This window comes from Geotrypetes seraphini, chromosome 6 (assembly GCF_902459505.1).
Source record: "Geotrypetes seraphini chromosome 6, aGeoSer1.1, whole genome shotgun sequence".
NCBI lineage: Eukaryota > Metazoa > Chordata > Amphibia > Gymnophiona > Dermophiidae > Geotrypetes > Geotrypetes seraphini.
Genome location: NC_047089.1, coordinates 34657935 through 34672092, shown reverse-complemented (window position 1 = coordinate 34672092; position 14158 = coordinate 34657935). Strand labels below are relative to the sequence as shown.

Sequence of the window (14158 nt, the reverse complement as noted above, 5' to 3'; positions counted from 1 at the left end):
ATTCATAATATTAAAAATATAATCTAAATTGCAATATAATAAAAATATACTCAGGTAACTTTTTTTTTTTCTAAAATGGTAGTGGAGGAGTGGGCTAGTGATTGGAGCACTGGGCCAAGCACAAGGGAATTTATGATTTAAATCCTCTTCCTCTGATGTTCCTTGTAACCTTGGGCAAGTTACTTCATCTTCAGTTATATGGGGTACAAGTTGAGGCCTATTTATTAATTAAATCAGAAAAACAAAAGCATGGGATTTTTTAACATGTACAACATCAGTACAACAGGTTAGCAAATTTCAAGGTGATTTATTTGTCATTGCAGAGGACAAGTATAATGTATGTTCCCTGACTGCAAAAACTCATAATAACAAGCTCAGCGTACTATATTGTAAAGGGCCTGCTTATTCACAAAAATGACCTGCTCCTTCCTACATTCCTCTGCTGTACAAATTCATTATTCCCCCAAGATTTCCCCCACCCCCTAATCCTCATTTTAAAAAATCACCCCTCCCCCTACACTCCTGATTTCTTTGGGTTTTATACTAAGGCCCCAGAGGCCAGGTTTGAATGAGTAGGTTGGCATTTGCACATTACTGGGACTGGATCTGGGTGTCTATTTTATAAAAGACGCAGAGGGGCCAAATGTACATGTATGAATTGGTGCACTATTTTTTATTTTTTTTAAGTAAGCATCCATCCATGTGTTAAATCAGTTAGCGCAGCTACAGTACCATGCACTAACTGCATGGTGTAGGATTACCTCATGAACCTTGCCACTTACAAAACAGATTTCAGAAATACTCATGTGTTTAATGGCTGTGCACTAATGCTGACATTGCTTGCTTCATGTTGTATGGCCATTTTCCAGCTGTGATAAAAAAAATGGTCTTAGCACAGAGGGAAAACCTACCTAGATGTAAACTGAGGGCACATTTTACTGCAGCTTTGTAAAAGGACCCCAAAGGCATCTATATTTTCTTTATAAAGTAATAATAAATGCTTACTCCATACCTATTATATCTGCAGCAATAAAGTGCCACACAGAAACTTGCTAATTAAACAGAAAAAAATAAATGGACCACGGAACCTAAACCAATATAGAAATTAACACAATCAACTATCCCATTCAAACTATCATAAAACTACTAGGAATGACTATAGACCGATGCTGCACCGCAAATAAATAAAACAATACAGAAATCCTTCGCAGTTATGAGAAACCTAAGACAAGTCAGAAAATTCTTCAAAAAAACACAATTCAAGCTTATAGCACAATCCCTAATTCTAAGTCTATTAGATTACTACAACATCCTCTACCTTTCCTGCCCTGCTACAATGACTAAACAACTACAAACAATCCAAAATACAGCTCTGAGACTCATCTACTCATTGAGAAAACACGACCATATTACAGAAGCATACATCAACTTACATTGGCTACCAATCCAAGAAAGAATACTATTTAAATTCTACTGTATGTTATTTAAAACCTTAAACGGAGACAGCCCAACTTACCTGAATAACCGCCTCATCCAAATCACCTCAATCATAGAAAAACACACACCCAATTCACACATCCCTCGATCAAAGAAGTAAAACGGAAAAAACTATACGACGGCCTCCTGGCCACTCAAGCAGCTAAACTAGATAACCAAATCTCCAATCTACTGATAGCGACACCAGACTACAAGATGTTCAGTAAAGAAATAAAAACTATACTCTTCAAGAAATTCCTGAAACAGCCCTAACATCAAACTTACCCTCCTCCCTCCCCCCTCTTCCCACCACACAGAAACTACATAACCCACTCTTTACCTCTCTAGAAAGGACAAATATTCTTCCATTGTAGCCCAACATTTTTCATCTCTTTTGTAATCCGCCTTGAACCGCAAGGTAATGGCGGAATAGAAAACTCTAATGTAATGTAATGTAACATGGAGTATAATATAGTACAACTTCTCACTGCCTTATATTTATTGAAACATTCCATCATTGATAATGATTTTGTTTTTGTTGCTATGTATTGTGTAATTATTGTCACCTGTCCAGAACTTTGCATGGAAGAGGGCTATAAATTTGATAAACAAGTATATCAATCTTTGGTTTAAAGAGTCCATAATACTTCTAAAAATATGATCAATTTTTCATAAAATGTCTTTAAACTTAAAAAATAACTGACTACAATTTCAAGTTACTGATTTTAGTCAAAGTCTCAAAATGTGATGCAACATGAAGCAAGTGATGTCTGCATCACATTTTGAGGGTTTGATCAATCTCAAATTACTTAAGCAAAAAAATATGGCAATCTCATATTACTTAAGTTAAAAAAATATGAAAAAATGTATGATATTCTACCTTCCTGAATTAAATCTTTGATGTTCCTCTCCTGGCTAGTTAATGTTAGTTTTTTAAGCTTTAGAAAAACTCCCTAATGCAAGGGGGAACTAACAAAAGGTTTTGCGTAATTACTCTCATAAGTCACTTTAGTGCATTGTGAAAGTGTTTTTGATATAACAGTTGAAGTGATTTGACTCAATCTGAAAACGTGTAATGAGAAACACTATCTGTGTTTCCTTTTTACTAATATGTACTTTATAGGGTATGTGTTAAGTATTTAGATGTTTTGAACCTCCTAGTCTATTAAAGCAGTCTTCTAAAGTGTTACATTACTCTAAATACAATCAAATCCTATACCGTTTAAATTTAAATGTTCTTACCTGTTGCAAAAAAGCTACAAGAGTGCTAGTTCCCCATTTATCAGGTTTAGGAAGGTTGATGTCTTTTAAGTAGAGCACCAGTCTTTCACAGTCTTTTGGCCTATAAACTCGTCCAGTATTGGTACTAATTACCAAGCAAGTCTGGCTCAGTTTTTGTAGTACATGATGAGAAGACGTCTGTGCACTACAGTGAACTGTAGCAATCTGTGTGGATCGAAGTTGTGAAAAAGCATAACGAAGAAGGAGCCTGAACAAAATAAATCCAGACAGTAATTTTAAAAATTCTGTAATAGAAAATATATTTATCATTAACTGGGCATCCCAATTTTAGTTTGGCTTAACTATATGCTAACCAAATTAACAAATCAAACTGAGTGATATAATAACAATAATATTCTAAAAGGCTCACTAAACAAGTATATAGGTATGGGGTATACTTTTATAAAGCTTCTTAAGGGGGTCCTGTGAAACTATGCCATGGAGCAGACAATCGCTGAAGCTCCTGCTACCTGCCTGATGATCTGTACCTAATCAACCAAAAATCCTCATTTGTTTTAACAGCATTAGAGAGAATTTCTACTTGGAGCAGCATGGGCAGACTTCAAGAGATATTTCCATGAGTATGTTTACTCAGGTAAAGAAAAAAGATAAAGACTGCAGAAAGCAAATAAATCCTAAAATGGAGGAGGCTCAGAGAAGGAGCTTTCAGTGAGCACAATATGGGTGTCAGAGGTGTCAGTGGAAGTTACTTCAGCGGTGTGGATAAGCTGGATAGCTGAAGTTGCAAGTTTGCTGCATATCAGCACTAGATTAGAGACTTGGAAGGCCATGTGCAAGCTGTGGAATCAACAAGGGATCAAATGCAAAGCAAACTGGATTATCTGGAAGAAAAACTGGAAGACTTCGAGAACAGATCAAGGTGCAATAATCTTAAGGTTGGTGGGTGTTCTGGAGACTGTTAAAGACAAGGAACTGGTGAGACACTTGGATCATTGACTACAGAAATTGCTGCAATTGGATTCTCACCTTAGGCCTGTGTGTATTGGAAGGGAGCACATGCTGGATTACCATCCAGCTCAACAGGCAAACCTTAATTAGTGATATTGAGAGTCCTTAACTATGCCCATAAGTGGTAATCCTGAAAGTCCTGGACACTTGCTTATATCTATATAATAAAATGTTAAGCGCGCATGCGCACTCTTACCCCATGTTCCCTGTTCCCTGATGTCGGGCTGTGGTCGGAAGAGTACGCATGCGCGCTAAGGCGCATGAAAGGTGGTGCAGAGCGGCGGCTACCAGGAGGAGGGCTTCACAAAGCAGCGCTGGCGGCAGCTGCCGGGAGGAGGGCTTCAAGGCGAGGCGGCTGTCGGCTTCATGCACGCGCGCTGGCTTGAGGCGGCTGTCGGCAGAGGTCAGACGCAAGAGGAGGTAAGGGGTGCTGCTGGATAGGGGAAGAGGTGCTGACGACAGGGGGGGCAGAAAAAGGAAGGGAGGCCTACTGCTGGACAGGGAGAGCAGGAAAGAGGTGCTGATGGACAGGGGAATAGGTGCTGATGGACAGAGGGAGAAGAAAAAGGAAGGGAGGCCTACTGCTGGCAGGGAGAGCAGGAAAGAGGTGCTGCTGGACAGGGGAAGAGGTGCTGATGGACGGGGGGGAGAAAAAGGAAGGGAGACCTACTGCTGGACAGGGGGAGCAAGAAAGAAGTGATGATGGACAGAGGGGAGGTAAAACAAAGGGAGAAGGGCTGCTGCTGGATAAGGGGAGTAGTGAAGGGGTGGTGGTGGACACAGGGGAGATAAAAGGAAGGGAGAATGGACAGGGGGAGTAGGCAAGTGGTGGTGGTGGACAGCCAAGGAAAAAGAAAGACAGAAAGAAAGAAATACAGAAAGCGGCTAAGGAGAGAGAGTGAAAGAAATAAAGACAGACACATACACATATATTTTAGCACCCGTTAATGTAATGGGCTATAAGACTAGTATGAAAATAAAATAGAATTCTACTCCAAAGATTATTCTACAAGCAGCTGCACAACAGAGGGTGTTTTCTTCAATTTGCTCAGGGCTGCTGCAGCGGAAAATCCAGTTTTCACTCCTTTATCCCACTAAATTGTGTGTCACTCATGGTAATAAGACCTTAGTTATGGAATTAGTACTGGAAGCTCAGAAGTTTCAGGCTATCCTGGATGGTCTAGGGGAGCACAGTACAAACATGTGAAGCTCCCAAAAGACTTTAGTCCTATTCAGCATCCCCAGAACATGGTTGACATTGTTGGTACTGCTCTGCTTTGTGGTTTAACCTGCCTTGCTTTGTGAGATGTAGACTGTTTCTGATGGGTCTGATATGTGTTTGTGGGTTGGAGGGGGGGTTGTTTGTTTGTGATGGGCCTGGGGTATAGAGTAAGCATAGTTACTCACCTGTAGCAGGTGTTTTTCGAGGACAGCAGGCATATATTCTTACAAATAGGTGATGTCATCCAGGGAGTCCCAGTATTGAGTCAAAAAGTGTACTGTCACTTTAAGTCTATTGAAGACAGCCCATACTGCTCATGTGCCAATGCCTTCCTGTCCATCATTGGCTCACGGGACCATCAGTTCAGTAACAAAGCTAAGAAACCAATTAGGAGAGGTGGGAGGGTTGTGAGAATATCTGCCTGCTGTCATCGGATAACACCTGCTACAGGTGAGTAATTATGCTTTATCTGAAGACAAGAAGGCAGCATATTCTCAGATGTGGGACACACTAGCTGCCAGGATCATGCCTCTTGAGAAGGTGGTTACTGACAACTACCATGACCCTGGTGAAACCAAAAAGGTTGGAAGGAAGTTGGCATCTAAGTAGAAAATAAAATTTGCAGAACTGCTTGGCTGAACTGACAATCCCATCTGGAATGATTCTTCAAACAATGGTGGAGTGTGAATGTATGAACTGAGGACCAGGTGGCTGCTTTAAAGATGTCCTTAATGGGAGTGGAAAGTACATGAGCTGCTGAAGTAGCAATTGTTTGAACTTTATGTGCAGTGACAAAGCCTTCAAGAGTCAGCCCAGTCCAAGCATAGCAAAAGGAGATACAGTCCACTAGCCATGTGGAGATGGTTCTCTTGGTGACTTGAGTTCCAAGTCTGCAAGGATCAAATGACAGGAACAGCTGTGTAGAAGTTCTGTGAGGTTTAGTCCAATCAAAGTAATCAGCTAGTATACGTTTACAACCCAATGTGTGGAGTACAGCTTCACCTGGGTGAGGCTGTTGTCTTGGAAAGAATTCAGGGCATACTATATACTGACTGAGATGAAATTCTGAGACAATTTTGGGAGGAACTCTGGATGAATACAAAGAACCACTCTATTGTGGTAGAACATTGTGTAAGGAGGATCTGACACAAATGATTGAAGTTTACTGACTTGATGTGCAGACATGATAGATATGAGAGCTATTACTTTCCAAGTGAGATGTTTGAGAGATGAAGATGCCAATATTTCAAAAAAGGAATTCATTAAAGCGGAAATATTGAGATCCCAAGCAACAGGAGGAGACTTGATTGGTGATTTGCTATGAAAAAGGTTTTTCATGAATCTAGAAACTGCTTCAGTCAGAATTCATCCGAGTGCTATGAGCTCTTTCCATACACTTATGGATAAAAAGCCTGATAAAGGTACCGGGGTTCTGTCGGTGACATCGCCCATCAGTGAGAATATGATGCCTGCTTGTCCTAGGATAAATAGAGATACATGCAAATCCAAACACAATATAAAGATGCTATATTTTTGCCTAAAAATAAAAGGCAAGGAATAATATATAACTTGAATACCCTCATCAACCTACAGACAATAAATAAAGGATACCAGTTTGGAAGAGGTATTAAACTGCTTACAGAGTATTTATCACACAGGAATTGTCCAAGGTACAAAAGTGACATCTTACCCCTTGCCACATCCTTCAGGTCCAACAAGAATAAACGGCTGCTTGGTGTCAAAACCTAACCAAGGTTTGAAGTAATCCAGATTTCTTTGCATATCAGGCGTTTGAACAACAGGAAGTGTCTGAGGATTGCTAAAGTCCTCCGAAGTTAAGTTTTCAGGTTTTTCCAATTGATATGTCATTAAACTTCCAAGCTTAAGGTCATAATACGTATCCAATGGCTTGCGGTGGTCAGGTGGGGATTCGCGTGACCAGTTAAAAATCTTTCAACACACAAAATGCTTCATGTCAATCACTTATATTGCAAATGACTATTTTTGTATATTTACAGATCAGATAATGATCCAACCAGTTTTATCCTAATTCATTCTTTAGATAGGCAAAACAATTTTTTGGGATGTGATGTCACTATTACAGGGTAAGTTCCTATATTGTCAATAAGTGTCTCTCATCTTTAAAGCAAATGACCAAAAATAATCACCCTTAGGAAAAAAAAATAGCAATTTGAAAAGAATGATAACTAATAATAATATTTGCTGCAAGGGAATCTCCCTTCCGTGATCAGCTGAATGGCAGTGGCAGGACCTCCCCCCCCCCCCCTCCCCGAGACTGTCAATGGCAGGAGGGATGCTCATGACAGTAGCCTTAGGTATCCTTAGCCAATCCCTCCTACAGCCACTGCTGAACCCCCCTTTGAAGTCCCCCAGCAGGAGGGATGACCACTCCCTTCTTCTTGAACCCCCAACCCCCCTCCCCCCATCCGCGATAGGCAGGAGGGATGCTCATGACAGTAGCCTTAGGTATCTGACCAATTTGAGTCTTAGGCCTTATGCCTTATGCCTCCCAGAATGCACTGGGAAGGAGGCCTAAGACTCCGATTGGCCCAGGTACCTAAGTCCCCCTTATAGGAGAGACCTTAGGTGCCTAGGCCAATCAGGGCCTTAGGCATCTCCCTCGTACATCCCAGGTTTGGAGGGGGGCATGCTGGCAGGAAGCAGTGGGCATCCCTTCTACCTGTCATGGTTTGGGGGGGCTTGTTTTGAGGATTCTGGCAGGAGGGAGTGGGCATCCTTCCTGCCAGGGGATTCAGGGGAAGAGGAATTGGGCATTCTTCTTGCTGCAGTCTTGGGGGGGGAGGATCCCTGCCGCTGCTTCTCAGCTGATTGCAGCAGGGAGATTCCCTTGCCAAGATCAGCTGATGGCAATGCAATTCTCTAACTGGTGCCTGACATGGGCGCTGTTTGGAGAATCATGGTGGTTAGGCATTGTTAGGTGCCTCTCCGTTAGGACAGACAGTGTGTGATTCTGAGCCACTGCCATCGGCGTCCTATACAGAATTTGCCCCTAAATGTATAAGTTAAAACTATGGAGCAGTTAAACTCAGCGATAAGGGTGAAATTGTTAGTATCAAAAGAACAAAGTATAATTTATCATAATCTTGAAATGTCTGAGAACTATAGAAATCATATAAATTTAAATTTGTAAATTCCTAGCAAGTCCTTTATCCTTATAATTAGGGAGTTTCTACATTATTTCAAGAACTGACGGAACAGTAGATGCTCTAGGACAGTGGTAGGCAATTCCGGTCCTCGAGAGCCAGAGCCAGGTCAGGTTTTCAGGATATCCACCATGAATATGTATGAGATGGATTTGCATGCACTGCCTCCTTGAGATGCAAATCGATCTCTTGTATATTTATTGTGGATATTCTGAAAACCTGATCTGGCTCTGGCTCTCGAGGACCGGAATTGCCTACCCCTGCTCTAGGAGATGGGAGATCTGGTAGAGATATTAGAGGACAGTAAATGTGCCACTTGATTATTAGAAGATCCTCCCTGTAGAAGTGTAAAGTAAATGATCAAATTGGACAATAACCTTACCTCCTTTGAAAATTCTTGCCGCGATTTCATATTAAGATTTCCACCAAGGCCTCTAATCAGGCTGATGACAAATTGACCACGATCAGTGCATCCATGCAGGTGAGACAATCCATTCATCACAGTTCCAACAAGACTTGTTTCTACCACAAAATCATTCTGCAGATAAAAGTTAAAATCATTTTTTAAAATGCAACAATTTATGTGAACATCTGTGAAACTACTCCAAAATATTGATACCAGACGGTTTAATTGGCAGGTTACCAATGAAATGGGTCTTATGCGTTCCAATGTGTCCAACCTCAGAATTCAATATGGACCATATTAGACCACGCAAGATGGGATTTACTACTCACTTGTCCAGAAACAGAATGGGATTGTATAAAAAGTGTTCTAGAAGCAATAGTTTTATTGTCCTTGGAGTGAACAAATACATAAGTTCCTCGGGAGACCATATTCATCACAGGACAAAAAGACAAATGATATGTGAAAAAAAAATTTCCATTGCATTTTCAGAATTGTCACATTTGCAAAGAATAATTCCCAGTTTAATTTAGATGATTTACCAATATTATAAATTGTCAGCCCCTTTTAGCAAGCTGTGCTAGAGATTTTTTGAACGGGCTGGTGCAGCAAATGCTCTGATGCTCATAGAATTCCTGCTTGTACATTTTTCACTTACCTTATCAGCCTGCATTAAAACCCTTTCGTGCAGCTTGATAAAAGAGGGGGTGAATTAGATCCTCAGTTAACTCATTTGTCATTATTTTTGTACATGTGAGAAAAGACATAAAAAGATTCACTGCCTCTTTTACTTTTTTTTTTTTTTTATAATTCTTTATTCATTTTCAAATTTTACATGAAGTGTACAAAATATTGAATTACAACTAATGAATACACAATATCACTTTTATATCTAATACATAATATTCTAAACATATTTTTATCCCCTCTCCCTCCCCCCACCCTTCAAGTACTTTCCAATCACCCCATACATATTGTATACCATATTATAACATGTTGTGTAAAAATTATTTTCACTACCCCCCCTCTATGTGTGCCACAAAGAAGGCATTGAAAAGAAGAAAAGAAGAAGAGACATCCTACTATTCATTCACTACAATATTTTGTCAATGGCCCCCATATCTTTATAAATTTAGGATATATCCCTCTTTGTATTGCTATTACTCTTTCCATTTTGAATATATGACAAATTGTATTCCACCAAAATGTATAATTAAGGTTACTATGATTCTTCCAGTTATTAGTTATATGCTGAATGGCAACTCCTGTCATGACTAGTAAAAGCTTATTATTTTCTGGTGAAATTTGACTTTTTTTTCTCATCATCATTCCAAATAACACTAAAAATTCACTGCCTCTTTTACAACGCCGCGTGGCAACAGCCCCGAAGCCCTTTAAATCTCTATGGGATTCGGGGCCGTTCATGCAGGGCAGCCACTAGCACGACTTGTAAAAGAGGCCATCAAACTGAGTGTTATAATAGAAGCCATAAATAATTACAGTTTACCTATAATAAATATTTTATATCTTCATTCTAATACAAATTGAAGGTGAAAATTTTAAGAACTCATATATTGTGTTATTTGCGAGTCATACGCTCAAAGGTTACTTACTTGCTTCAGAACCCAGTTTAAAGCTCTTTCAAAATAATCTCCAATCCAGTTTTCCAGATTATGTCTACAGTTTTCAGGCTGACTTCTTAGCCATGACTTAATCAAAGAATTAAGGTCTGTGTCTTCATCACTATATAGGAAAAATATTTAACAAATTAAAATAATCTGTGCAATTTATTAATTAATTTATTAATTCTAAAAATACACTATGGGCTCCTTTTACTAAGCTGTGCTAGAGGTTTTAGCACACGCTGCATTGCCACGCGTGCTAGACGCTAACGCCACCATTGAGCTGGCATTAGTTTTTACCTGTAGAGCGGGGGGCAGCGCGCGTTAATCTGCAGCATGCGCTAAAAACGCTAGCGTACCTTAGTAAAAGGAGCCCTATATCTGTTTGAAAAAAATCACAGCTAAATTATTATTGAGAAAAACAAACAGTGGTTGATGGCATTAGGAGAAATGCATTCTTACAGCTCACAGAAGATTTTCCTGGTGTGTTAAAATAGATCAAATCAGTTTCAGTGTTTCTAAATGTCTTCATACTCTTGTACATTTTTCACATTGTAAGCTCTTTCGTGTAGGAACTGTCTTCTTTGTGAGTCTGTACAGTGCATCTGAAGGGCATAATGGATAGAGCGCGCACGTACACATGTATGTCGGCAACGCTGGATGTCCCTGAGAAACACGCAGTAACCGAAAGATGTCTAAACCGTTCGATTATATGAAAAATGAACATGCTACGTAGAAACATCCCGAGATAAATGAAATCCAGCATGTCACTGAAAGACGTCCCAGTTCGGTCAATTATATGACCCTCTAGACACACATGGCATAATGATTCTTTGTGGGTGTAGTGGAGCAGAGTTTGGAGTTGTTGTGATGGTATTTGTTCTTTGCTATCTAAAAATTCAAGTTCTGAGTGAGATTGTGTGAGAGGAGAGAGATTCAGAGAGTACCAGTGTGAGAGAAAGTGAGAGACTATAAGTGTGACAGACAGGAGAGACTGTGTGAGAGATTGGGAGAGTGAGAGACCATGCAGTGAGAAAGGGTGTGATAGGGAGAGTGTGTGACCACCAGAGTGAGTGTGTGAGAGTCTGAGAGTGTGTCTGTGAGAGATTGTGGGAGTGAAAGTGGGTGTGATGGTGGAAATATGGGAGTCTAATTATTCCCTAGGGGAGACTGAAACTTTAGTGGAGCTCTGCCTGCACTATGAATCTTCTGTCTTTGGACATCATAAGCAGAGGCTACTTCATAGTGTTGCCACGAGGGCCTGGACCCGTATCCGTGACACCCTCCATAGGTGAGCATCAACCACTACCCATCAATATGTAAGCCCACACAGGTAGCCCTTGCTCGTTAATTCTCAAGAACTATCAGGGGACTACATACCACCAATGGCCTCTTAATATGAGGGCCACCACCCTCATGATCCTGGCCTCAACTAGCCCCCTCCCCAACCCTTCTTGCAAGCAATCTCTTGCTATTGGTCTGCCAATAAATAATTATAAGAATATAAAGCCCTAAGCGCGCATGCACACTCCCACCTGCGTGCTTCCATTTTCTGTGCGCTGTAGGGACCCGGAGGTAGGAGTGCTCATGCGCATGGCCCACGCTCGCAGCAGAAGAAAGAAGAGGCCGCACAGCTCCGCGTCTCCCATGGTTTTGGAGTGTGAACTGGCCAGGGCAACGTCAGTGGGGGCCGGACCGGAGCTGGAAGGGAGAGAAGCTGCTCTCCTCCCCTTCCCCAACGGACTTTAATCCCTGGCTCTGAAGCTTCTCCTCCTGGGCCCGTATATTAAAACCAAAAAACCCCAAAGCTCGCTTCGGGTCCGGCAAGGGCTATGGGTCCTGAAACCTTCCGATTCAAACAGCGTCTGCACATGCTGCTTCGGGGCCTTCTACTGCCCTGATTTGCTGGAAGGTTTGTTGGGACCGCGGGAAGGGAAGGGGGGGAAGTAAGAGACTAAGGGAGGAGGCCAGACCGTGGGAAGGGAAAGGGGGGTAGGGGAAACGCTGCTGCTGCACAGGGAAGTGGTGTGGGGGAAGGGAAATGGAGGGGGAGGGAATGCTGCTTTGGCTGCTGCACAGGGAAGTGGTGGGAGAGAAATGCTGCTGCATAGGAGGCAGGGAGAGAGACAGATAGATAGAAAGAAAAGAAGAAAGACACAAGGGCAGGGAGAGACACAGAAAGACAGACAGACAAAGGGGGCCAGGGAGAGAGACAGACAGCGGGAGGGAGAGAGAGACAGAAATAAAGACACACAGACATATATTCTAGCACCCGTTAATGTAACGGGTTAAAACTAGTGTATATATATATATATATTTATATATATATATATATATATATATATATACAGTGGTGCCTCGCATAACGGACGCCTCGCACAGCGAACGCTGCGCACAACGAACTTTATGTCTTGATCCGTACAACGAACTTCGTTTCACACAACGAAGTCGCCCGAGCTGCATCCTTCCGCGCAGGCACTGCGCTTAACTGCCCTCTCTCCGCCTGGTTCCCTCTTGCCCCCCCGACTCCCCGACACGATCGGGGCAAGAGGGAGCTCAAGCCCTCTTGCCCCCCCCCCGACTCCCCGACACGATCGGGGCAAGAGGGAGCTCAAGCCCTCTTGCCCCCCCGACTCCCCGACACGATCGGGGCAAGAGGGAGCTCAAGCCCTCTTGCCCCCCCGACTCCCCGACACGATCGGGGCAAGAGGGAGCTCAAGCCCTCTTGCCCCCCCGACTCCCCGACACGATCGGGGCAAAAGGGAGCCCAAGCCCTCTTGCCCCGCCGATTCCCCAACTCCCCGACAATATCGGGCCAGGAGGGAGCCCAAGTCCTCCTGGCCACGGCGACCCCCTAACCCCACCCTGCACTACATTACGGGCAGGAGGGATCCCAGGCCCTCCTGCCCTCGACGCAAACCCCCCCTCCCCCCAACGACCGCCCCCCCCCAAGAACCTCCGACCGCCCCCCCAGCCGACCCGCGACCCCCCTGGCCGACCCCCACGACACCCCCAACCCCCTTCCCCGTACCTTTCTGTAGTTGGCCGGACAGACGGGAGCCAAACCCGCCTGTCCGGCAGGCAGCCATCAACGGAATGAGGCCGGATTGGCCCATCCGTCCCATAGCTCCGCCTACTGGTGGGGCCTAAGGCGCCTGGGCCAATCAGAATAGGCCCGGGAGCCTTAGGTCCCTCCTGGGGGCGGGGCCTGAGGCACATGGGCCCAACCCGACCATGTGCCTCAGGCCCCGCCCCCAGGAGGGACCTAAGGCTCCCGGGCCTATTCTGATTGGCCCAGGCGCCTTAGGCCCCACCAGTAGGCGGAGCTTTGGGACGGATGGGCCAATCCGGCCTCATTCCGTCGATGGCTGCCTGCCGGACAGGCGGGTTTGGCTCCCGTCTGTCCGGCCAACTACAGAAAGGTACGGGGAAGGGGGTTGGGGTGTCGTGGGGGTCGGCCAGGGGGGTCGCGGGTCGGCTGGGGGGGCGGTCGGAGGTTCTTGGGGGGGGCGGTCGTTGGGGGGAGGGGGGGTTTGCGTCGAGGGCAGGAGGGCCTGGGATCCCTCCTGCCCGTAATGTAGTGCAGGGTGGGGTTAGGGGGTCGCCGTGGCCAGGAGGACTTGGGCTCCCTCCTGGCCCGATATTGTCGGGGAGTTGGGGAATCGGCGGGGCAAGAGGGCTTGGGCTCCCTTTTGCCCCGATCGTGTCGGGGAGTCGGGGGGGCAAGAGGGCTTGAGCTCCCTTTTGCCCCGATCGTGTCGGGGAGTCGGGGGGGCAAGAGGGCTTGAGCTCCCTCTTGCCCCGATCGTGTCGGGGAGTCGGGGGGGGGCAAGAGGGCTTGAGCTCCCTCTTGCCCCGATCGTGTCGGGGAGTCGGGGGGGGCAAGAGGGCTTGAGCTCCCTCTTGCCCCGATCGTGTCGGGGAGTCGGGGGGGCCAGAGGGCTTGAGCTCCCTCTTGCCCCGATCGTGTCGGGGGTGCCAGGGACCACACGGAGTCACC

At 44.3% G+C, this 14158-nt stretch overlaps 1 protein-coding gene across 3 annotated transcripts in view; it reads right to left on the bottom strand.

The window, feature by feature from the left end:
* DYNC2H1 (dynein cytoplasmic 2 heavy chain 1) overlaps positions 1-14158 on the bottom strand; it is a 499560-nt gene that overhangs the window by 269924 nt on the left and 215478 nt on the right. For all 3 annotated transcript variants that reach the window (XM_033947955.1, XM_033947953.1, XM_033947954.1), the window contains exons 40-43: positions 10150-10279; positions 8516-8671; positions 6639-6898; positions 2719-2965 (exon numbers count right to left, since the gene is read on the bottom strand). In XM_033947955.1, coding sequence (XP_033803846.1) covers positions 2719-2965; positions 6639-6898; positions 8516-8671; positions 10150-10279 — 793 coding nt within the window. The remainder of the gene's footprint in view (positions 1-2718; positions 2966-6638; positions 6899-8515; positions 8672-10149; positions 10280-14158) is intronic.